The sequence below is a fragment of the Rhipicephalus sanguineus genome, chromosome 1, assembly GCF_013339695.2.
Source record: "Rhipicephalus sanguineus isolate Rsan-2018 chromosome 1, BIME_Rsan_1.4, whole genome shotgun sequence".
Taxonomy (NCBI): Eukaryota; Metazoa; Arthropoda; class Arachnida; order Ixodida; family Ixodidae; genus Rhipicephalus; species Rhipicephalus sanguineus.
Window position 1 is genome coordinate 286,855,380 of NC_051176.1, and position 26,266 is coordinate 286,881,645.

At 48.4% G+C, this 26,266-nt stretch overlaps 1 protein-coding gene across 6 annotated transcripts in view; it reads left to right on the forward strand.

The window, feature by feature from the left end:
• The window catches only part of LOC119379196 (complexin), an 810,485-nt gene that overhangs the window by 514,570 nt on the left and 269,649 nt on the right, over positions 1-26,266 (forward strand). For all 6 annotated transcript variants that reach the window (XR_005181119.1, XM_037648413.2, XM_049411904.1 and 3 more), the window contains one exon: positions 6,242-6,308. Coding sequence is in view for 2 of the 6 variants with exons in the window: in XM_037648413.2 (XP_037504341.1) it covers positions 6,242-6,308 (67 nt within the window). In the remaining 4 variants the exon portion in view is untranslated. The remainder of the gene's footprint in view (positions 1-6,241; positions 6,309-26,266) is intronic.

Consider the following 26,266-nt stretch of genomic DNA (forward strand, 5'->3'; position numbering starts at 1 on the left):
CTTACTGGGGACCCTTAGACTCAGACACACCAGGGGCCCCGAGTCTAAGTGACTAAACTTTTGAGGACGTTTGCCGGACTCAACCCAATGGCAGTATTTTGTTGTATTTTAACACGAAAGTGCTTTATGCCGGGGTCCACCAAGACTTCAGTGACGTATTTCCGTCACGGAAATGACGTGGAAAAAATGTACATGATCAGATGGCAAAGAAAAAAAAAGTTCCGTCAACGGGCACCGAACCCACGACCGCTCGGTCCGCGACAACAGATGCCGGGCACGCTATCCACTGCGCCACGGTCACAGACTCCAGAGGCTTTACAAACGCGCCTTTTATATCTACCACTCTCCCCGTCGGCAGAGTGGTGTTGCTCTCTGGGAGTGGTAAAGTAATGTAATTCATCATTACTGTGGCCTTCGCGATTAGCACCTCCAACTCGTTACACGTGCGTCCCATTCGGCCCGTTTTCAATAGTTCAATTTTGTCAATGCCTTAACACACCGCGAGGGGGCGACATTAGCGCAAGCGTCGTAAAAGCGTCTGCCTCGCTCACTGCATCACGCTAATCCAAACCAAAAATAGCTCTGCGACGCGCGCCTGCCTCACCTGGCTGTAACACCGCGTTCCCCGCTCACGCGCCAACCTCGAGAAAAATCGCGGCCGGGCTACGGGGCGGCCCGACGCGCTTTGCGTTTCGCTCTAGTCCGGCCGTGGTGTTCAATCACATTGTAACATGTCGCGGGATGGCGACCAAGTTCTGCGTCCAATATGCGTCGCTCCTCTGGCTATCACACCTCGTTCTTTGATGACGCTTTCACCGCTAACTACTACAGCCATAGGCGTGCGCAGGGTTCCCCATTAGGGGGGGGTGAAGGTTCATCGCAGTCCATGTATGAGACAGCTTTTGCGCCCCCCCCCCCCTCTTAGGCGACTAGAAGGGTCAATGTACGGGGCAGATTTTGCGCCCCCCTCTTAGATGATTAGGGGAGGCGGCCGCCCCCCCTGTGCGCACGCCTATAACTACAGCTACCACAAGGGTTTGTTTAATCACTTGCATGGACGTTAGCCGTCATGATGGAGACGTACCACCAATCATCAAAGTGGGTACATTCACGTTAAACGGTGCTATAGCTGCGAGACATCAATATACATTTTGCAAACTCTCTTATATCAATGTACAGTAAAGATTCAGTTACTTCTGTAGGGGCGCGCTTTACTTTCGTGTTATTCCGATTCCTATGACTGAGGGTCAACCATGTTTTTTTTCTTACTCTGGTTTTCTCTGATCCATGGGGTCGCTGAAAGAAAGAGACAGAGAACATTCATTTCATTTGCAAAGGCTCACCTGGTGGCAGTGTTGATGAAAGATCCGAAACCCACCAGTGACGGACACCAGGAGCAATTTATTTATTGTAAGAACACCTTTATGGCATACATTTTTAAAATTAATATAACCTTCGAAAGATTTTCTTTTTTGTATGAGGCATCGGTGGTGAAATACATCTCAGGTGAATGATGACTACGGCGTCTATAGTGCCAGCCCGTAGCAGACACGCGTGTATACTCCAAGTTATCGCATCCAATTGTTTTTCCGTGGGATGATACATAAGTACCTTCTTTGCAAGCCAGATGAGTTCGGGAACCATTATCAGGGTAGGCAATGACGGGTCCAAATCCGGAGTGCTGCTTCACCAAGTGGACACTATGGAGTCTCGGTGCCGCGTGCACAGCTGATGGCGATGGCACTGCGTGTGATGGAACCGCGTTCACCCGGTCCACTCTGCAAGGCGGCTTTCAGCGCCAGCATAAAGTGCTCGCGAGAGCACGCGGAAGCCATATAAAGTTACGACGCTACACCAGTCTTGACGACAGCCCCCACTCTCTAGTCTGGTTACGAGCGACACCATTCGGCGCATGCAGTCGCCCAGTGCGCGCACACTGTCCCGGCTTAGACGACGTCGTCGTTTCTACTTTGCTCCGAGTCGGAGGGAGAGAAGTGCTTTGGCGTGCGACGCAGTCCTCACGGGCTTCCTCGAAGTGTCCATTGGCGCCACTTGGCCGTCACGGGGCCATCAGCATGGGCTATACGGGCTATACCAAAGTACGGCCCCTGCTTTCTTAGCTCCCCCGTTTCCTCTTGCGTGACCCTTCGGACTTGGTAATCCGCGTCCGTTAATCCTCTTCTCTCATTTGTACCCCCCCCCCCATCCCCACCCCCCACCCCCTTGTCAAGCTGTCTGCCCCTATTGTTACCTTAACTTTGCACTTCGCTCGCTTCGCATGTATCCTGCTATTTGTCATATTATCCGGTTCTTTTTATATTTCTCTCATCTACACCGTGTACTGTTGCCTTTTTACACTAAGCAAGACAATAGCTGGTCTCCCAAAGAAAGAGAACTTAACGCCTTCAGCGCAGGAGTGCCCCTTGTACTCTTTATTTATTATTCTTGGCCGCTTTTTAATCGGGGCTGCTGTCTTTCCCACCGGCTTTTGTTAACCAGAATTTTCTATAAAAGCCTCCAGCACATGGGAGCAAATTGCTCAATTTTCAAGTTTTCGGTCCTTTGAGCCTTCTGTTCTGTTACATTTTCTCCCTTGTCTTTGTCGTCGCATAGAAGAAGGTCCTTCAAAGGGCTACTCGCATTATTAAGTGTATCTCCATTTTTCTTATCGGCTGCGCGCCGTATTGAACGAAGTAGACCTTGCTCGCATGACTTGACTCGATCTTCAGAAGATGGGCCTCGTTTTATTCCGTCCTCTTTGTTTTGACACAGCCCCAAGCAATGACCGTGCTGAACGTTACTTTTTTCCTCTTCTTAACACGGTCCTTTCGTCTTCCTCGAGACTTAGTCGTCGTTTAGACGACGAGTGAGTACGTCCCTAATCGAAAGCTGCATAAATAGAACTTCTTTTCCGGCAGCTCTCTTTAAGAAAAGACAGAAAGCAATCAGAGTCACTTGGCGATCGCACTGGCGCAAGAAGCGGGAATAGCACGACAAAACAGTGGCAGTGCTCTCTAACGCAAGACGCGTTCATTGTCGTGTGTTTCTGCAACGCGCGCGAAGCAGACGTATTTCAAACATATCGAAGAAGGTCCTTTATACTGACTTAATTTCCGTCTTCACATTACCGCAGCGATGTCCTTTAGCAGGTTTCTCTTCAAGCTTCAAGCGTGTCAGAAGGATCGACTTGGGCCACTTAATATAGCGTCATCGTGGAAGGCTATGGGGTCAACTGACTGCGGTCATCTTAAGTGCAAATGGCCGCCCTATATGAGGCAATGTGCGCATGTGCCAATTCATGCCGTTCAAGTAAAACGCTGTCGTGTGACCTTACGGTTGAAAGCAACACAACAAATAGATGCTTAGCGAGATATACCCGAGCACCGTAAATATTCGTAGCTAGTGTATATGCCCGATGAACACGCTGACCAGCGCATAGGTATCTCTTTACCCCGCGGAGCGTGAAACACCTGCCGAGCTGCACACGCTGGTTCTCAGTTACCATGCTGCGTCGCTTGCGAGGCCAGTAACTGTCCTCTGTGCTTCAGTTTGACTGCCCTGATAATTCTGCGCTATTACGCTATTACTGCCTGGAACGTAGATTTTCTTCTGTAAGCATTGCATGAGAAGGCAAAAAAACCTTCACAGGAGAGTGAAGGGACTGCATTGACGAGAAACAGGATGGCTACTCGGTGTAGCCTCTTAAACAAAAAATTCGGGCAGCATATCCTGTGAGTTATAACAGGATTTAGCTTTTGACACTGAGTATGTCCGAGGTATGGTGAAGTGGACAGTTTTGAAAGTGATCCATTCTAAGCGCGTAAACGAGCGAAGGTGGCGTAGAAAGAAGAGAGGAACATATATGAAGTGACAACCAACTGCGCCCTGTTTGCTTCTGCTGTTCAGATAGCATATTCTGGAGTCGAGTTCGCAAAACTTTTGTTCGTAAGCGCTCCTTCCATTCGCCAGCTACTTCCGCTAATAAAATGTATAGCATCTGGCGTGGCAGGAATTTTTTCCCAAGCTCAAGTTTAGCGTAAGACGTTTTTGTGAATTCATGCCTTTGTCCTTCTCTTGTTAACGTGGTGGTGAGCAGGTTTCGGGTTTGCATTCGTACTTATGAATGTTTTATGACGTTTTTGTTTACTAGCCGGTACGGCAGCCCTCCTCACTATTGTCACGTAGATGGCGGCGAACTGGCCGGCGCAAAGATACACAGGAAGACAGGCTATGACAGCAATAAAATTAAAGATAATTTATTGGGCTAACTTGTGCCCGAAGGCAATAAAAAATGAAGAGCCCGACGACGGTGAAAAAGACCCGCGTGCCCGAACGGCGGCTGTCAGACTGCCTAGGGGCGGATGCCTTATCTTCTCCTTACGTCGCAACGCATTCGGGCTTCAGGCTGAGGAACGGCTACGTTTGATCACATGCAAGAAAGCGCATAAAGAGATTCCAGTCCCGCTTCTTCTAAGCGCACGTGGCAATATAAATAAAAATCAAACAATGTTAGAAAAGAGTCTGTCAACAACTTGAACAAAATTTAATGGTAAGCACGCCCCTTGCATTCCGCTTCTTTTATGAGATGGGTCCCATTGCTAGAAATTACTTCACGGTCATACGAAGAGTGCGCCAAATGGTACTGAAGCTTTCATTAGAAATGGCAGAGGGTTTTCGAATAGGGGCATTAACGTTGTAGGACCAAAAGAGCTGTTAATAACAATATCTGGGGTTTAACGTCCCAAAACCACGATGTGATTATGAGAGATGCCGTAGTGGAGGGCTCCAGAAATTTTGACCACCTGGGGTTCTTTAACGTGCACCTAAATCTAAGTACACGGGCCTCAAACATTTTCGCCTCCATCGAAAATGCAGCCGCCGCGGCCGGGATTCAATCCCGCGACCTTCGGGCCAGCAGTCGAGCGTTATAACCACCAGACAACACGGCGGTTCCATGTGGATCCACTAGTTATGGGGATCCTAGATGTGCAAGTTATGCCGCCCAAGCTATGGAGAACTTGTAATCTATGAAAAAGGAACGTAAACAATGAGACAGCCCGAAAAATTAGGACCCATGCCTACTACATGTAGCCGTGCAGCGTGGAGATATTTCTGGCTGTTATCTCTGCTTCTGTACCGCCTTCCGCTTCATTAGGTTCAAGTGGAAGCTTGGTTCAAGGGGCAACAAGTAGAGCTGCTGAAAACTGTGGCTTTAATCGGCTGTCAATTTTCAACTTTGAAGGCCACGGTGGCTCAGAGAACTATCGGGTGTTACGCTTACTTTCGGCCCGTTCTCGCGTTGCACAAGTCTCTAGTTCTGGGATTCACTGAGTGATCAGTCAATGACCACCTTGGCAAAGATGCTTTAATGCGGCAGCATCTCATAAGCCTACCGATATCACTTGACGTCTAGAATGACTGGCCATCCTCGGTGGCTCACTTATACTGCGCCAGACACGCGATAAGACTAATGTATTCACTTCCGCATTCACCATGTGGCCTACTTTGAACCCTGAGCTGGCTTGGCATCCTGCATTTATAATATTAAAATCGTTTTAAAAACTTTTCCTTGCTGTCAGGGGGATGCCTATATTTGATTGTAAAGTTTCATAAGTTCACACACTCAGGGCGATAGCGCCGAGCTAACTAGTGGGACAAAAAAATGTGAAGGGAAAAAACAAGAAAACAATTCACGACTGGTTGGTTTACGGGGTGTAACGTCCCTAAGCGAACGATGCTATTAGAGACGTCGTAGTGGAGGGCTACGGATAATTTCGACCACCTGGGGTTCACGTCTTTCCGGTAAGCAGTCGAGCACCGTTACCACTGAGTCACCGCGGCGCCGAAAACGATTCAGGAGACAAAATAAATCTTTAGCAATGATCAGCTTACGAGCACTGGGCTATATGCAGCGACAGAGGTGAAATGGTGCCAAAAGAAGTCCAATTAATTTTAGATTTTCGTAAACTTGACTGTTTGAATAAGAGCGGCCCTTCGTAGTCAGGTATACAGCCTTCTGTACAGGCGCTTTCTCAGTGGCTATGCTTAAGCGACAGCTAGTCTTTATAGTTACCATTATCACCTCGGCAATGTTCAAGCCCGAACAGCATTCAAGATAGAAAAGTTTCATCAAAATACAACGAGCCTTGTAATTCAGTTTGTGCCTTTACGAGTGCCCCACGCCCCCATAAAATGTCTCTAATTGAAGTTTGTTGTTTGCCCTTTTTTCTCTGTCATGCAGTTGATGGTGTCTACATCAGTAGCCCACTGTCCCACCACCAACCCCGTGTCTTCTGTCTGCTAACACTGTGAGTACTCCATTCGTGCATTCGAAGCAAATCTTGCCTGCTCGATCCTTGTTTCGATCGCATAAACAAAGAGTGCAATAATTGCACTCGTGGTTGACAAACTAGTCTGGATAAATGTGTCTTGTCCAACGTGGGCCTAGAGTCGACGTGGCACGAGACGCCGCAACCTTCACACACGAAACAGACATTGACATTGTTGAAATAAAGAGTGCCGCATCGATTTCAACACGCACACCAACACGCACACCATTAGAAACGATGGCGTGAGAGTTAGGCATGCTGATGTCTTCCACGAAGCAAGGTAAACAAAGCCGGTCAGCAGCGTTGACGGATCACGCCACGCAGTACGTGCTCTTCGCGATGTATCCGTCCACATGAAATATCCTTGCCCAGACCCCAAGTTTCTTTATTTTTATAACACAATTTTAGGACAAATCCGCTTGCGTCTAAAAAGCTTTCTCTGCCTTTATATCTCAGGCGTCTGAGGAGACGCTGTGAGGAATTCGCCTCCGCAGGGATACTTCTGAAAAAACACCCACAAAATTTCAAAGGTTTTCATCCCAGCAGCGAACATCGAGGATTCCCTCTGAAGTCTCACTAAAGGTGCATTCGGTGTAAACGTGTAGAACGCAGCCTGAGTGTAATTGCCACCACCAATGAGTATACACTGTCGGCGTCAATCATTTACGTACGCGAAATCTGATAAGCTGAACGCTTCCAAAGCCTCCGTCCACATTGGGCTATCTAGTGTATGCAAACACGGCATTGAACTATTTTACTGGATACGGTCTCAAACTACTAGGAAATTCAATTTTTTTCTCAAATCTCGCGGATCGCAAGCTTTTGACGCCAACCTGCAGCTGTACCACACTAGGTGTTCCTGCTTGTTCCTGAGCAGAATGGTATTGCTCTGTCTAAAAGAATATATAAAAAAAAGTTTCCATTTCTCAACGAAACCACTTGTATAGCATTGACTACACGCACAGTTCTTTGTGTTTACGATGTCCTACCATCGTTATGACGGTGAAGAACACGGAATCCCACATCCTCTTTATCGGGCGATCTTGCGCCCAGCAAAACAAAGATCACTTGTAAAACGATAGCGGCGAGCACAATCTTTGAGAATCTGATCTGCGGGTGAAACGTGTTTTTTATACACGAACCATTGTACATTAAAGCGTAATCGGTGGTGTCCGCGTCAGCTCTAAAATGTACACGGCTATAGGCTTCCAAAGCAACGTCGAGCGGCGCCACTGCTCTTATCGCAACTGGGGGCATCCACGGCCACAACACTGCCGCCCCCGCTTCCGCGCACGCGCACGGATCTCGGATTGCAACTGTGGTGCGTCACAATGTAACTATTGCTGACTAGCAGTGCTCTGGGCCGAATGAGGAGCGTATGCGCGCACGTGCCCTTCCGTCGTCTCTGGCAAATCCGGCGACAAACCGTCTTCGCGGGCAGCGTCTGCCCCCAGTAACGCATAGCTCAGCCGCGCGAGCGTCGCGCCCAAACTTGAGCTTGGGTTCCCTATTCGCGTCGCGCATGCAGTCTGATGAGAACCTTCGATGAAAGTCTAGTTTTTCACTGATGATGCCACCAAGTTGACTCTCGGCGCAATACGCGCATTCATATGTGGAAAGCTTCTGGAAAGTTATCGAAGATTTTGATTAGATTGCATACGCGACGCGTGTAGCCGCGCACATTCTAGAGCTGACTCGAGCACCATCGATTACGCTTTAATGTACGATGATGCATCTAAAAAAGACAACGCGTTTCAAACACCAGCTGATCAAACTCTTGACAATCGTGCTTGGAGCGATAGCTGTACCGTGAGAGACCTAATTTTTGGGGAGCACAAGTTCGTCCGATAAATAGGGTGCATGTTGCCCGGTTACGTCAACGTGACGATATTTTCAGGTCCTTCGACGCGAAAGCAGCTTTAGTTTAGCGATGAACAAACGTAACTCTGTGGACCTGTTCGGCAAATTGCGTTGCTAAGCGCAGTGATAAGCGCCGAATCGATGCACCTGATCAAGTGCACTTAAGCTGAGTGCAGCCGCTGCGCTTCGGTACATATCGGTCCGCTTTAGTTTTGTCATGTTCACCCGATGAAGTGGTGGCGCACATGCGGGGAATCAGACTGCGGCTTCACAATTACTGTAACGTCGAGCCTGCCTTCATTCGCTTGAATTAGGCTGCAGTGTGGTATCGCATAATACGGACCCGTACGTGCCTAATCGCCCGTGTGGTAGCTGCTGCGGTCACAAAATGCAGTCCACTCATCGCATACCTGATGGCCTGAATCGGCGGCTGCACCGAATATCAGTCTCGTCTGCATTAATAGTGCATAATGGGGCACGAAGCTCTCTTCGACTAATACTGTTGCGAATAAATCACTAGAAAGCAGCGGCTGCACGTATACGCTTATCAGCTTTCTCGCTGAAAGTTTTCTTGGGATCAGCAGCTGTGCATGCAACGTGGCTCACGGGTCTGCCACAGCTGTGCGGTCTATCTTCACCGTGTTGTAGGAACGAGCTGCATTGCTGAAGCTCATTAGCAGGAAAGATTTAGTGTTGTATTTTACATTGCACTGGACATACACAGAAAACAAATTACTTGTTCCTTTGACGATATTGCGTTTGAATAATGTCATGCCTCATTTCTTAGGCATGCATGCTTGTTATACGTTCTATTGAGAACAATCATGGCTGCTGCTGTGGCGCCATGTTGACAACGAAATTAGGTTGCTCGCATACGTTGTCATGAGGCCAACCCTTTTGATTGACCTGCCACTTGCGCAATATCAGAATCATTTCACCCACGAGATAGCTTTCACGCGTTTGTGATTCTCAGCCCTATAGTGAAAGCAAATTTTGGTAGATAAAGTTGCCGACTGTTGAAGGTCAAAACTTTTGCAAAAGCGTCTCTCTTTTGTCGATCGTCATCTTATTGATTGCAAGTTACTGTCACTTTTAACCCCGAATGAATTTAACCAGAAGTAAGATCCTTCGTGCAATCCGCCCGCTGCCCTCTGTCACCGTGCAAAAGTGTGGCTTCGGACACGAGTCTCTACATCAGTACCACTTCAGTGCCTCCAAGTTCTAATGCCAAAATTTATGACACGTGCTTATGACTAAAACTTACGCAACGGGCTTTTGACGTGCTTATCCACATGCTTATGACAAAAAGCAGGGGCTAACGACAGTCCGAGATGGACGATTTCACGTGCGACCAGAACATGCCGAACATGGCGATGACCGCAAACACAGAAGCGGCATGTGCTATACTATATATCCATCGGCAGACATTCGTACCTTCCTAGGTTAGGAGGCATAGAAACGTGCATATAGGCAGGAAGATCTCATTGCGACTTCCAATATACTTTTGCCACTAAGCGAAACTCCTTTACACTCTGCGATACGGCAACCGATGCGTTCTGAAACAGAGCACGTATGGCATACAGGCGCGTATACTGCTCGCACATTTTCAAATGCCCTGACATCTCCCGCAGCACAGAAACGTGTTCGTGGCACAGCGAAGAACTTCGTTTCGTGCAAGGTTGGTCGCGCGGGAAGCGAAAGCGCACAGATGGCTTCCCGCATTTCCTGAAAGCGTGAAGCTCCCGCTCGATAGGCAGCGGCCTCTCGTAGCCCATTTCTGCTCCACTCTTGCTGCTTCTTTCACAACATTTTGCAATGCCTTAAAAGCAATCGCAACGCGATGGTTTTCTGTGGTTTGTATTTATAAGGAGCATTAACGACGCTTATAGCCAGTTCACCGTGAGCTACCAGCTCCACCGACGGGCCTCATGCTCGAGGCCAGTGACTTCTGTGTAGCTCATGAACATATAATCAAGAAAATAAAAAAAATGCGAAAATGACAGTCGTGTGCGGGTCGGGACGCTCGCGAAAAGTCTGCGGGCTGCGTGTTTAAGACTTCTGCTCTAAACAGTTGCACAGACGTGTTGACCTGCGAAATTGCCTTAACGCTTTGGTAGCTTTGACTCTCTGAGCACGGTCTCAAGATACGCCAGTTCAATGCTGCCATGGAGAGAGTGGTACCGAAAGTCGTTAAAGGGGCCCTGCAACACTTTTCGAGCATGCTCAAAAAGCGCTGCCGATCGGTAGTCGAGGCTCCCGAGAACACGCGAGCCAAATATTACAGCGATGCACACGGCCTGGAATTTACAATAAATTCTCAAAGTCAGCTGAAAATCGCTCCCTCTTCTCTCGACAAATGATGTATTCGTCCGCAAAATATGACGCGATTGTCGGCAGTTCCACCATTGGCTGATGTTATAATCACGATAACACCCTCATTATTACTTTCGTTGTTAATTTTGAGTTCAATAAGTAGATAATATGTATGTTTATATTCTGTTATCGCGTTAAAAACACCGAACAAACATTAATATTAGCACTTCCGGTCTCACCGACAGCTCGTCTGCTCGTAGTTGCGTAGTTCCGTTTTCTTCGCCATGCGCAGTGCCGAAAACGTGAATATTTCTGTGCTTTTGACCGTCGCCGGTTGCCGTTGAGAGTGGCAGCCGTTCGAGCGTTGCCTCGTCAGCTGAGAACTGCATCGTCGGCACGTTCTCACGACCAACCGAGGCACAGGCGCAGCGTGTCTCCGATAACAATGCTGGCGTCCGGTAATGGCGGCGCTTCGGGGTCGTCTGCCAGTGCCGTCTTACGAGGCGGTGTATCGGAGTATGGGCCGAAACCGATCTCAGCTGTCATTCGTTCCAAACGAGCGCGCAGGTTTGCTTCCATGGTTGGCAGAGCGATGAAAACACTACGGCGTTCGAGGTGCACACCCAACATTACCAAACCGACGCGCAGTTTTCAAACACGCGCGATACACAGTGCGATCGGCTCCGCTCGACGAGAACGACGCAAGCCTACCGGAAGTGGCGGCACAGACCACGTGGTTGCGCCCAGACATCAGAGAGAAAAAAATGAAGAAAAAACTCCGCCGGCGCTCTTGGGCGGAGCCTCGCTCCTCTGCGCTGCCTCCCTCGACTCGCTGCCTAGCTTTCCGCGCGCTCGCGGTGTTGAGTTGAGGGAGAAAGCTGCGGAACGTGATCTCTATAATTTGGTAACACCACTTAGACTTGACGGATTCGAAAAATTTTTGCGGCATATGACTCGTGAAGAGTCATACGTCAATAATGAGACTATTCCAATATAACTAAGAAAGGTGTTGCAGGGCCCCTTTAAGGGACAGGGGCACAAGAGATCTTAAATTGTATTTTCACTCCTTCAAAAGTTACCTATACGCAGGCGTTTCACCAATTTCAGTCAAACAAAAGTAACCTGCAATAAATTCGCAAATACGTTCCTTAATACGGGCCCCTTCCCGCTGCCCGTTCTTTTGTGTATGACCTAATTTTACGTGCAAACAGATCGCTACATAAAGACCACCCCTGTAAAGGAGGAGGAGGAGGAGAAGAACGGAAACACAGGGAGGTTAGCCAGTACTCAGACCGCACCCTGCAAAGCCTTCAATATACTTTAGGGGCTACACATTCGCACAACTTAGCAGAGAGCTGCGAGACAAATTAACTTGGTATGCGAAAAATAGGCCTCAACAGCACTTAAAGGACTACTGACAAGGATTTTAAATATTTTCGAATTGTTGCGCTAAATAAAAACACTGGTGTCGAGAACCCAAAAACGAGTATTGCAGTGACTGGGAATGCATCGAATATGTTTTTAATACCGCTACCTTAAAAAAAAAAAACACTTTCGGTTTCGATGTCGAGGAAGCGGCTTCTCAGTGATGTATCATCGCAGTGTGACGTCACGGGGAGACAGCAACTCGCGACGTACTAGCGGCAGATCTGTCATCTGCTCGTGGTGCACGTAAACAACGATTTGTTAATTGTCGTCCAGCGACCCCGAGTGTGATTTCTGCGACTTAGGCTGCATGCAGGACGCAGAATTCGCAAACTCAGTGGAACTGTGTTGACTCGTCGGGATAATGTCCATTGCGGTGGTGCTGGCTTGCAGATGCTTAGCGACTAAAACTTTCAAATCAAAGTAAAATATTTTATACTTGTTGTCTAGTCTCCGGTTTGTGGAGAGTTAACGCTGCATACCAAGGAAACGGAAATGTCCCTTTTGCGATGTCTCAAAATCATGTCAGTACTCCTTTAACACTGCCACTTCTGCATCATCGCCGCGTAAACTAAATGATTCCTTGCCCCCGGAGACCCTGTTTGCAGAAAGAAGGCATTCGTGCAGCTCAAGGCCATTGTGTCAATTCCACGAGAGCGAATACTGTTCCAGGGCTCTCTCGTCGCAACTGTCATCCTTCAACCTAGTTAAAGTATAGGTCTAAAATATTGTCTCGCGCGGATGTGCCTGACTGCTAATAAGTAAAACCACTGACACGACGGGCCGAATAGCTGATTTAGTACGTGAACTAGCATGGCGTAGTCCGCAGGAAATCTCACCGCAAGCAAACCAGCATTTTTGTGCAGCTCCATTACGTGGCCCTAAGCTATACCACGCTTGACCTCGAAGAAAATGGGCAACCCGTTCTGAGGCGAGTCCAAACGGAGCAATACATTCAGCTGAGTGCGTCACAACAGCTTTTTTACAGCGTGGTCTGCTATTCTTTCGTATTTTCTCAAAGGAACACAGTTTTGTGTTTGTTACCGAAGTTTCAATCCTGTGCAGTGCTTTTATGGATGACTTTCTTACAGTGTACAGAGGCACCGATACTGCGTCAATGGCGACAAATGTGCAGAAAAGCAGTTCGGGAAATTTTCCGCTTTTTTTTTTAATCCCGTCGAAGGCTGGCACGCGGGAAAAGCTCTTGACCGCCAAGGTCTGCCCATTCGCGACAGCTGCTTCCATCACTGCACGAAGGGCGTCGACACTCTTGCTCCATGTTGCACACAGATGGCTGAACGTTGTTATGCGTGTGACATGTGAAAGTGCGCGTAATAATGTTCCGTTGTTTGTGAGCGACATTGCGTTGTCCCTCGAGCCACTCGTCCCATGGACGTTGCTCTCCACGGTCAATCGCGCGCATCCAAGAGCACGGCCACGGCACAAGGAGCGGCCCGCGCACGCGCCGCTGAGCTCTCGATTCAGTTGCTGCCGGCGCACCGAGATATTAGAGCGGGAGCGGCGCACTGAGCCGTCAGTTCCGGGCTGGTGCTGGCAGGGCACAAAGCGCTGGTTGCTCAATTCTTCGTCGCGTGTAAGAGCCATGTCCGGCGACATTTTTATTGTCAACTTGCCATCCGGTCACGAACGAGAACATTCCTGCTGCCGTGTCCTGCAGTGCTGGTCCGCTGCAAAGCTGTCACCGATAATAAAGACGTGAGGCACGGGGCGGCAATGGACGAACCGTTCTGCGTGTCACCTGCCACTTCCCTACGGCGGATAATGTGTTGCCTTCACTTGCCTCTTGTGGGTGGAGCTGCGGCGCTCTTGTTGAGTAAAGCTGGAAGTGACGCGTGCCTTCCACCATATACGGCTGGCGAGCCCCATTTACTGGGCCCTCTTCTTGCACTCTCTTTCTTTCCGAGATTCATTTATTCGCTATCGGGAACGGTATATTGTAAGGAAGCCTCTTTTATTTTTGTCCCCTGCCGCAATGTCCGATCCTGGCAATAGCGGGGGTGCACTAACTGTAATGCATTCAAAGTATGGAAAATATGAATACTTATCAAGTACGGCCTTTTCTAGGCCACCACCCAGAGTGTTGACTAGACCAAGGGCCGCGTTTTGCAAGGGCTATTTCAGCTGATTGAATTGATTTTCTTATTAGCCGCACAAAGTAGCCGATCCGCATGATGACACACGCGGCGCGGCTTGTGAGCCAATCATCAATGAAAGAAGCAACGGAAAAACTTTGCGAAATCTCGCCCCAGGTGCCTGCCGTGACTTTCTCAGTAATTTACGAGACAAAATTTTGTATTCATTTCACCACAGTTTCAGCTAACGTCTGTCCACGACCACTAACTATATGACGTGTTGTACCATAATAACGGTCTCACATAATACAGTATCAGGTTAGAGAACATAACTGGGATTACGTGGCAATTATAAAGTCCGATGCGGTTCCTGTTCTAGCTTCGCCATTGCTATAAGAGCAGTGATCAGCAGTTGTAAACAGCAGACGCTAAATAAAGCGATAGATTGGGGTGACACGGCCGGGGACGTTTAATGTGGTTTTTAATGGCCGCAGTGAATATCAATTGAAGGGTATTATCACATTTCGACACACGCGTAGACCGCTCTTATGTACTAGTAACTAGCACTAACATCACAAACATCTCTGCTCCAGCTGTTATGATAATAGGAGGCCGACCTTAACATAATGTTAGCTTTGCTACTCAGGCCGTCGTCTAAATTTGAGAAGCAGCGGTATCATAGACCAGCAAGTAGAACTCTTGCTTCTTTTTCTTTCACGTGCAAAATGGCGTTCGTATGGTGTGTGTGTGTGTGTGTGTGTGTGTGTGTGTGTGTGTGTGTGTGTGTGTGTGTGTGTGTGTGTGTGTGTGTGTGTGTGTGTGTGTGTGTGTGTGTGTGTGTGTGTGTGTGTGTGTGGTGTGTGTGTGTGTGTGTGTGTGTGTGTGTGTGTGTGTGTGTGTGTGTAACAGTGGATTGTGTCTTCGCTTATTGGGGATAAAGGATGCATAAGGAGCCGCCTTCACCAACCCTTGCAGTAGCTCTCGGCGAGCCTTAGGGTGCTGTCGTGTCGAAATCATTTTCTACCTTGTTAGTTTGCTATATGAGACATGGAGTGAATAATAAAAACGACTGTGTTAGGCCTCGTGGAGTTCGTGGTCACGCTGAGAAGGTTATAATGTTATGTAAAATGTAGGAACTCTTTGTAGAAGAAAATGCATTTCTGGCGCGGCCCGTATTCACAGAGCGGTTCGTACATTGACGTGGCTCGTAAGAATGTGCTCCTGTCAATCATCATAATGATTATTAGCCATGGTCCTTTGCAGATGAGACACTTCTCGTAAACTAAGCCACTTGTGAATACTACACTGGTTGTGCCTCAGGCCCAAAAAACGCACTCTTATACGCTAATTATGGGATGTTCTACCAAGCAAAACCTTCCGAATGTAATAAGTGTCAGGCGATGGCATATACCAGTTTAGGAACAAAACGTGGCCACTCATTTTCGTAAGTGGACCAACATGAAGTCACACTCATGTGCTGAAAATTGTGCCGACAGTGACGAGAGGACGGCAGTGTGCGATGTTCATGCTATAGGCTCGTGCATAGACGTCTTCGTAATTGTCAACGGCGAGTCACTTCCATTACTAGCGATAAGGGGTATTGAGTGTAAAGAACTTCAGCGTCAGAATGCATATAATGTGCATGGCGCGCTCTCGGGTTCAGAGTGTCGTTGCTCTCTATTCCTAACTTGTTTATTCCTTGTCAATTCGTGTGTCTGCCGTCGGTATTTGAATGCGCAAATGACAGGGCATCCATTTCTCTTCTGTGAGGGCGATCCTGTTTTTTCTTCTCTTTAAGCAGCTGTTTATTCCCGTAATAACGATATATAGCAAATACGCTTCATAATGCTAGGAAATATGCACAAAAATCTTAGGAAACGTACACAGGATACGATAGTTGTCAAGTAGTTAAACTTTGCCGCACGTATATCCTTATAGACCTTCCGCCAATAGCAAGGCGTTATTGGAGTATCAAAAGTCATCCCTCTCTCGCATGCAGGGGATCCAAGGGAGAGGTTGGGTCGCGAAGCGAGAAAGAAGTGAGGCGCGTGCAAGGTCGGAAACCAATAAAGCTGCTAGATCCCTGACAGCTGTCAAGCCTCGTACTATACCGACATGCCTGTTCTGCCTGCACGACATGTAGCGACGCTGGTTATGCGTCTTGAGGGCAACACCGCACATTTCCTACTGTGTCCGAACTACTAGAAAAAGAAATGCAGTGCCATGCATTCTCAATCGATGTATAGCGTTTTCGACAAGCTGAAAGCGTGACGAAGCTTTTCGTCACGCTTTTTTTTTTCAGAATATGGCGTACTTCCTTTCTTTTTTCTCATAAACGTTGCGCTGTTTACATTTAATGACTCACTTCCAGTTAAGCTCTTCTAAGGCGTGGAGTCGACAGATGCAGTGTTTCATGCGTTCCGTAGTGATCACTATCAGCGTGGCACGCTGTATGCCTCACACCTATTTCTGAATATCGCGTTATAGTTTGCTCTCATTTCATAACGCGCGATATTCACATTTGCTCATCACTCACTTAGCACGTAGCATCGGTTATAGCTGGACTTCTGCCGACCCCTTTAAGCGGCACCTGCTTCCCCGATATTTCCTTTGTGCGCTTCAATTTAGGTGCTCAAACGTGTTGCTCCAGTCTATACTCACTCCTCCATTGTTGTGTGAAGGAAAGGGGGGTGGGTCCAAATAGGTATTCGCTTGGGACCGCGTGGTTGCTCCAATAACTCCTGAATCCTGAAATGTTCTATGCAAATTTTAAATGGCCCGCATGTCGTACCAGCTCAAGCCTGAAGCGAGGGTATTGTTACGTCTGAAGCTGTGCTTCCTCTCAACTGCTGAGATTTTCCCCTGACCTCTTGTGTCTTTTTTATTCCGACATACACGGGATCCGAATGGTGCTTTAGTACAGCAGCAACATTCCTGAAGGATAGGGGGTAAAAGGAAGAGGGACATGAACTGGAGGGAAAAGTAAGGGAAAGTGCTGCAGCTATGCGATGCTGACGCGTCTCTTCTCTTGACAAACTATTCCGATTGGTCTTCTCACGGAACCTGTGTAGGATATGAGCTCAGCTGTTTGCCCATCCAAGAGCATCCATTTCTCGCGCACCCACCACACTTTTCGCTTATTTTCTTTTGTTTCGGAGGGGACCTTCGCTGGCATCGTGTGCCTAGGCTGAAGTGGCAGAAGGGAAGCGGGAAAAGTGATCCTCGAAGAGGCAGGCTGCGACGGCGCTCTACCGAAATTCATCCATCAGCAGTAGCCCGGATTCCTGTAGCCCCAAGACGGACGATTTTTCGCGACGCCCGAACGGAATTCCAATTTATTACCCCGAAGGGGCGTCCCGACTTTTTCCTGGACGGTGTCCGTTTGACCTGGTATAGAAGCGACTGCCTAGCTCTTCGCATGTCCTGCTGGCCACGTCTCTCACCCGGTTCTGTGCCATTGCGAATCACAGGCCGTGGGCCTCAATCCCGGTTAGTCGCAGTTGTGGGCGGAGAGAAGGCGGGAATTGTTACGGCACCAGGATTAGGCGCGCGGTGAGAAAGGAGGTGCGGCTGACCTGTTATGTCGCACGGCGCCACGGTGCTAACGCTAATTTGCAGCGCGCGGTCTAGCAGCCGCGGGGAGGTAGCAGCCGGTTGTAATTGTGGGCTCTCGGCTGTCGTGCTCGCTGCAGCATGGCCCAGATCTGACAGTGCGCCTGGGACAATTTGTTGCCGTATCGATTCGCACAGTTCTGAGCGGGTGGGTATGATTGCCGCGGGGCCACTTCTCGTGAAGGCGGCCGTGCGCAGTGTAGTCTTGTTCTGGTGGGGAAGGGGGTGTTGGCGAGAACCCTTCAAGGGCCTTCTGTGGGATAGCGAGCCCTGGCGACGAATTAGGAAACATACTGCCGCCCCTTTGGCTCGCTTGACTGGACCCGGGACGATGCGCAGTTGACGAGCGGCGGGCCCGCGGGCATTGGTATAGTGCGCGCCCTTGCAGGGCGTTGCACAAGGGATGATGGCGTTATAACTCTGCTGTCTCTGTCACTGCTGGACTCCTCGGCTTCCATCCCCTACAGCAACAAGGGCGTGATCTTGCGACTGGAATGGCGCAATCGTCTTCCAATTTAACTCCCCGCTCAAACGACGTGCGCTCCAAAGTCTAACATTGTCAACATTGGAAGTGTTCAACTCTTGGAGATTTCTAAGAATCAGTGAGCTAGAGGGCACATCGCAGGTGTTACAAGGCAGCTGTTCGAAGTCATGCACGCGTGAAGTTAACTCCCAACACTAGAGCAATAGCTGTTCAAAAAAATGTTCTTGCGAGGTAAGTATAGCATGTACACAGCCGCACATTTCTAAGGCGATCTCGGAAACAGTGCAACCAAAACATTTCGGTCATACGACGCAGCTCCTACGCCCTTCACGGAAAGAGCGCGGCGGTTAAACGTCGTGCGCAGTAAATCCTGCCCAATTCTTCCTCTCTCACTCTCATCTTCTCTCTTGCTGTCCCACCTCACTGAGGAAGACACATGGTTCACCTACGACCAGAGTTTGACCCGCCTTCTAACTTTCAAACTTTGTTTTTTCTATTGGCCAATTATGATAGCATAAGTAGCATTTGCTGTGGAACCGGACAGCTTCACGGAGTTCTTACGCGTAGGTAGCACCCGCCACGGTGGTCAGTGGTTATTGTTCTCGACTGCTGACACGCAGGTCGCGGGATCGAATCCCGGCCGCGGCGGCAACATTTTCCATGGAGGCGAGAATGTTTGAGACCCACCCGTGTACTTATATTTAGGTGCACCTTAACGAACACCAGATGGTCAAAATTTCTAGAGCCCTCCACTACGGCGTCTGTCATAATGAAATCGCGGTTTTGAGACGTTAAAGCCCAACAATTGTTATTATTACGTGTAGGTGGCGTGAATTCAGGCCCGACGCTGGCTCGAGTTTCCTCGATGGCGCTCCATATTTTTTCCTAAGACACAGTGCTGTCACAGTTAAGCGAAAGTAAGCGCACGCGTACGATCATGCATGAATGCGTCCTAATGCGAGGGCCCAAAAGAAGCCGCGCTTCAAATACGGCGCTGTGTGGCTGCGTGCACTGAGAAGCAACCTACAACATGCCACACGTGCGATAGTGTTTGGCAAAAGCGGTAAAGTATGGCTCTGTAAGACGACGAAAGACATGCAGTATATCGGGCCACCGCTGCCGTCGTCGGCAGATGTTCCCTGTCTAGCACATTCGCTAGGCTCACCAGCGAGAGAATGTCCGCTCGACTTATCAAGCCCACGCGAGCACCGCTGCGACGACTTTGACGCCGTCGTGTGCTTGATAAAGCTCGGTGCTCGTTCCATGTTCTGTATACATACACGAGGCATGTCGAGTGTGACGAACTTCTCCCGAGGCACTTACCAGGTTGACAAACGTTCCTCAGCCTGCGGGGCTCGGCACTGTGGTGCGGCTCGAACGACCCGCCACCTGGCGCCATTCATTGAAAGCGACGCGTGCTTGGCAAAAGATCATAAAAGAGATGGTGCCACTACGGAGTTTGCTGTTGCCGTACGCGTTTACGCCGGCTGCTGCCTCCCTCCTCTGCCCCGAGGTTGGCGCTGCCTGATTCCCACTTCGATGCCGCAGAACAAAGCACGTATATAAATCCGTTTCGCTCGCATCGGGCGCAGAAAGGTCGCGCAAACCCGAGGAAGTTCTCCGGGGAGTATAAACAATGCATCGAGCGCGCCCCTCTCTTCCACTCCGTAGCCCTCTTCCACGAACGGCAATCGTTTATTTACACGATGATTAGACAAGACCGATCTTTCACTCGGTTACTAAGCGGCAAGAAAAAGAGCGGAGCCCCCGACAAGCTTGCGTCTGTAGTTCCGGTGCCCTTTAGCTTCATCGCGCGTCTGCACGTGCGCGAAGGAATTGTTAGCGCTTCTCGTTAGCTTCCCAGAGAGCGAGCCGTGGCAGGATGAAACTGCTGGAAGCGATTCGTCTATGTAATACCGGAGCCGCTTCGTTCGCTCCCATAAATTTCAGTAGAGAGAAACTTCACTTTTTGTCCTTAGCGACTGGTGTTTGAGAATGCAACTTCAGTTTGGGTTTTCTGATAAGTCTCCGCTCAAATGAGATTCCTCTTCATATTTATTATCAGAGAAAACTCTTGCAATGCTCATTTTAGAATATAACGTGTTTATATTCCAGGCAACTTGAACGTGTAGGCGTTGTATGCGCGCCACTCGCAACATTTTTTTTTTTTTCAGCGATGAACAAAATGTTCGTTGGAGATACGGCATTAATGCATATTAGAACAGCTGGCTGCCTATTCAAGTAGCGCCGGTCCGGGCGTCTGAGCAAACAAAGCAGGGGGAAAATTAATGCGATCTCGTTGACAACAGTGTGCCGCTCACCGATATAAATCGAGACGGCAATATTACAATTGGAATGTCTAAACTCTGCACTAATTTTCAGATACCGCTTTAACATTGATTATCTCACTAACTGAAAAGGCAGCCGAACAGTTAGTGCTGGCTCGCGTTTCGTAGCATAGCGCCCCTCGTTTTTATCGCGTTTTTTTATTTAATTAAATGTTGTCGGTTTTATAGCGTACTGCCCATACGTTGAAGCCGAACAACTTTCCCTCTTGTGAGCAGTGGTATGGAAGCGGAAAGAGAGGAAGGATGAGCCAACATTTACCCTATTGGTTTTGGGAAGGAGTGATCATTGTCATCAGCCCTCAGGTTCCCAAAGATTTTTGTCCGTAAGGGTTCGTTACGACTAAACAACAGGCGTTTTTACATACGAAGCATCTTATGGCGGAGTTCAAACCGGTGGTGGTGGTGGTGGTGTGCGGCGTGACCACCATTACTGCGCATGCGCGAACCCTCTCCACACACCTCCTCTCCCAATTTCCCCCGCTCCCCGCTCCCCTCTCCCTCTCTCACTTCCCCTCTGCTCTACCCTCCCCTCTCCCCTTCCCATTTCCCCTTCCCCGCTCCCACTTTCTCCCTCTCCACTTCCCCTCCCCCTCTCCACTTCCCCTCTGAAACGCGGGCTCGACATGCCGAAACGCTGCTTCGCATCGCCTCATGGTCCCCTTTAGCGGGAGATGGCGTGATTTTTTTTTAATGTCCAGCATCATGATTGGCTAAAAATTTCTCTTACGAACAATTCCAACGTTAGACGTTTTCGTGAGCGCGGACCCAGATGCGCTTTTCACGTTTCTCGTTCGCATTTTTTTTATCGTTAATTCTTTTTCCATTGAGCGCGGTAGCCTCACTTCAATCCCCATCTCTTAAGGGGTATCATGCGCTCAAGGGGGGCGCGTATTCGCTAAAAGCTCTTACGCTTCAATTGTTCGTAAGAGCGAAATTCAGACAATGCTTTAACCAATCCTATAACTAGACGAATTATCAATGAAGAAGGTTAGTCTATTGCAAAGAGCAATTACGAAAGAAAAACTTTGTCGATTCCGCCTCATGGCATTTAACATCATTGTTGAAATACATTACTAGACAATTCTCGGGCCCAATTCACAAAACTTTCTTTCGTAAGTGATCTTTGTCAGCCGCCGGTCGCATTCGCTAATCCTTTGTCCAGCGTCAGGACTTACTAGAATTTTATCTTATGAACAATTCTAGCCTAAGGCCCTTTTGTGAATAAGGACCTTGCTGCTTATAAATGCACTACTCCTTTGTTGGCGACAATGGACGGATAGATCTAGGTGGCCGTGTACTGCTGTAAAGAAGAAAAAAAAACGCTCTAATTTTTAAACGCTTTTAATATAGGCCTTTGAAATGTTTATTGCAAATGCCGACTGGGTCGTACGCATCACAACTTGTGAAGTGAACAGTGGACTATGCTAGTTGCTTTCACGCTGTTTATTGTCGCGTGCCGTTTAGTTTCCAAAATATCGCTCTTAAAACAAATTACAGCGGTGACGTTAAGTTGCATAAAGCTTCGAAAGACGTGAGCGTTGTGTTACGGTGAATATTTTTCAAAGATAGTCTTCGATTTCTCACGTCCCACTCGGGTGACTAGTACCGCTCGCCCTTTGACTGGCATGTTCCTTTAAGCAAAATTAAAGAAAGAAAGGAATTTTTTCGAGGGGCTCGTTTCTTTGTTGAACACAACAAAATGAATCCAGTGGATAATTATACAATTAGTTCAATAGATATTTAAGTTGTTGGATTCACTAAGCAAAATTGGCAGCTCTTCGCCCTGTGCACATGTTGAGAGCCTTGTGCAGGCGGTGACATCAATTGTTCTTTTTGTCTCTCTATGTCGTTTTTGGCCATTGGTAATTATTCAGGTGACTCTCCTTGCATCAGGTGGTTTAATCAAGCTCGTTTATCAGCCACGAAGAAAGCGAATCAGGCAACAAGGAGCTATAACACACAAGAACACACCTACGAATCGCATTTCGCACATACGCAAGACAACGTTTTCGCGAAACTTGACCGTGCCACAACTGATTATTAAAGCGTTCGCAAAAATGTAATATATGCGGTGAACCTCGGCTCTGCAGTTTAAACCGAGTTCAGCTCTCTGTGCTTACAGGGCGCACGTTGAGCAAGTTTCGACGCTGTATATGGGCTCCATTACCATAACCAGAAGCCTTTCCTTTCTCTCCTTCTCCTCCTCAACTGATCTCTCGTAAACAGGGCGTAGCGTGCACCATAATGCTGACTTGCGGCACGTGTATATCGCAGTAATGTTACGACCCGACCGAAATGATTCTTGCAAACGATCGGGCGTCGTATTATCCACCCCCCTTGCCCCCTTTTCGCCCTCAGCTTTCTGTTCATCGATATTCATGCGGGTCCATATTTCTCTAATCCGTATCCTCGCAAAGAGGACGATTCCAGCGTGTTACGACAAACAGGGGCCACAGGGCGTCCCGTTCTCATTTTCCTATTACGCTGCTCTCGCCTAATCACGTCGCAAGGCCCGCCAGCAAGCGGGCACATCGGGGGAATAAAAGGCGGTGCGCCGCGGTATGCGGGACCCCGAATTAGCGCTCGGTCCTTGTTACAAGCTCGGTGCTGCGATTTCGGCTCGTCATCCATCTCCATTCCATTAGCGTCCCTTACATACATTAGATATGGAGCGTCACGCCCCCTCGTGCGCGCTACCGTCTTCGGTGCTCTGTGCGCGTTCGCCGTCTTCGAAGTGACTTATTTGAACTCACGGAAAGGAAAAAGAAAAAGACCGATGTATTAGGGTGATCGTAATGTTTCTGGATATCTTCCGTTTTTTTTTTCGGCTCCATTATTTTGCCTCTCCCTGTTTCTCGACGTAAGACTAAAAATTTTCGGCGCGCACCTTCCATGCTTCTTGTCTTCATGCATATTATTTTCTTTATCATCCTTTCGGACAGGCTTAATGAGATCCTTGCGGTGACTCCATTTTCTTTCCCCTTCCTTCTAACGAAAAAGGAGATTTTCTTAATGAACCAATCAGCTTTGTAATGCAGCCGCCTGTTTGCCTTTCGCGCTGAAGAGCCTGTAACGATATTCCGTCGAAGAAGTTCTCCGTTATGACTTGGGGCTCGACGCATATGTGGTAATAAGCAAATGGGACGCCCATTACACAAGCGTAATGTGCTTCTTTTAAAGCTCCTTGGGAGAACGAAGTACAGGACTTGATGGCAAGGCGCCTCCGAAGTTGTCGCGAAATGCGTACGTTTCCTGTTCGCTTCATTGCACATTCGCTATACGCCGATGCTGCAGAAGTGTGCCCCAGGTTCGATTAAAGGAAGTGGCTGCTATTGAAAAGGGCTTTCGTGTACATTAGCAAGAGTCCCCATCTCGCTTTTTACCCCTTCTCTCAGCGGGCCTTCATCTCAGCGTAATGAGTAGATTCACGGTGTCCTAAGAGTGACTCGCGCATTCTTTAAGCTGTTACGACATGAAAAGCTATTCAGTTGATGTCCCAGAAGGAAAAACTAGAGCAGCGCAACGCGCCCAGTTTTGCATGTAATGGCCGCGATGGCCTTAATCAACTTTTGGGTGCTATTCCCGGCGGTAAAAAGACATGTGGCAACCTTCTGTGTGATATACTTTTGTATTAATAAACCTTCGTGCTCCGCATGCATCTGGCACGCAAGTTACATCAATAGACCTTCAGGAGGCAATGCCCACTTATAACCCTTAAATTTTTTGCTGTTCCATCTTTAAAAAAATGTTCTTGCTCTGCAAAGATGTTTCCTTATTGTTATGAGTAGTGAGGCTATGTCCATTAACGAAGTCATCCCTGTATTTAGGTAGTAATCTTTTTTGTACTTTATTTTCTTGAATAGACAAGCTTCTCCTTTTTTTATTTTCTTATCGTCATCCCGTGAGAAACAAGGATACGTCATATGCTGCGAAAAATTATGCTCACGCGGAGCGCCGCGATTCTCGCAGCGGGCGGTGGTGCTCAAATTCATGAGCTCACTCTGACATAGATAGATGCCAAGGAACGCTTCAGTGAGGGAGAGGGCGAAGCCGATCAATCTCGTCATTCACGTCGGTGAAGAGAAAAGGCAGGCGGGGCCAGATTCCGAACAGCACGAGCACTGGGCGCGCGCCGAGAGCTGTGCGGCACGCTTGGCTGGTGAAACGCTTCAATTTATTAAGCGCGCAATATCCCACGCCGAGTACGGCAGCACCACGACGTCGCCAGTCCGCCGACTGTGCTTTGCTCTTGATCCCGTGTAATAACCCGCCACTCACGACCCTTTCTCCCCGCTCTCATAGGGGCAGCTCGCGTGAGTCAGGGAAATCCGTCCACCGCTCTCTTTCGCAACTAATTAGGGCATCCACTACGCGGACGCGTAGACGCCAAAAAAAGAAAAATGAAAAGGAACGGCCACCGAAGGCTCTCCTCCTCGTCGCGCCGACACACCTGAAGGCCTGCCACCAAGCTACTTTTAGACTGCCCCCGGTGTTTGACGCCGACGGGTCTTACTGGGCCGTCAGAGTGCTTCATTAAACCAAATTAGTTAACAAAACAAGAGCCACGAAAAAGAAGCGCGACTTTCTTTTCTCCAGAGGGCGGCTTCCGAGAGAGCCGGTAGTGTAAGCAGCTTCGGAAACATTTTTCCTGCGCAGTGTCGTTTCTTCGTTATTATTTTTTTACGTTTTGCAAAAATTGGTAGCAGGCGTACTCATTAGGCAATATTATCCTCGGCGGACGCATTTCATAAAACTAACGCACGATTCACAAAGCTTCGAAGTTAAAGAGCCGACGGTAAGCAATACTTGAGGCGGCACTCATTCATTAGCCTTCTGGATTTCTTTCATTCTTGAACGAGGACCGAATGCGTACTGATTTACGTTCTTACGCGCTGTTTGCCATTAGCCGCTGCCTTCGGTGAGATGCAAACATCGCAGTTGGCTGGCTTTTCTTTGTGCTCTAATGAACACTTTTAGTGTGAGAACTTTATTCGTGAGCACAGGCCCTGGCGAGGTGGCAGTCACCACGATGTTAAAAAGATGTCGTTTATTTGACATTTGGAATAAATTTTATCAAGGCAGGATGTGTGTGCGCGTGCACGTCTGTACATGTCCTCGATGGTCGGGTCAAAGTCATGTCGTTAGTCTGTAGCCGCACTGTGAGTCTGAACTGGCTGGCGAAATCGCTGGGCTACGTCCTTAGCCTGTGTGATCATATGCGCCTTTTTGTGTTGGCCAAAGATTGCATAGACCAGTTTGGCTGATACTTTATCGAAGCACAAGTAAACGAAGCCAGTCGCGCCACATGTGGCATGCGTAAACTTACCGGAGCATTACTATACATTCGAACTCGAGAACCTAAGTGGTCCACTTTTTCTCTCTCGTCGCCGTGCAGTTGCGTGTTGCAACGCCACCTCTACGGAACGTTCGCCAGACGACGCAGCTGTAGGTTATGTAACAGTTGTCGTGTCCATGAATAAACGTTATTTTTAAAACGGTCGTACGCATTCAACTGTGAGGTGCAGTCAGCTCAACTCCTTGCGGTGAAAAAATTGTGCTTGATGGCATTGCATACCAGCCTCGAGGTGGTCCCATTTATTACTTTATTTCGATTTCAATTTATTCAAGCATACACCAGTACAGAAGAGCGTGCCAGAACAAATTATACTGAAAACGGGACCATCGATTCGCAATTGGGCAAGCTATCGTTGCCACGATATTGCACGAATACAAAGCCTCGTTCACACAGCTGCATTGCTATGTAACTGTAAACGAACATAAGTGGTATAAAAAGTGGGACTG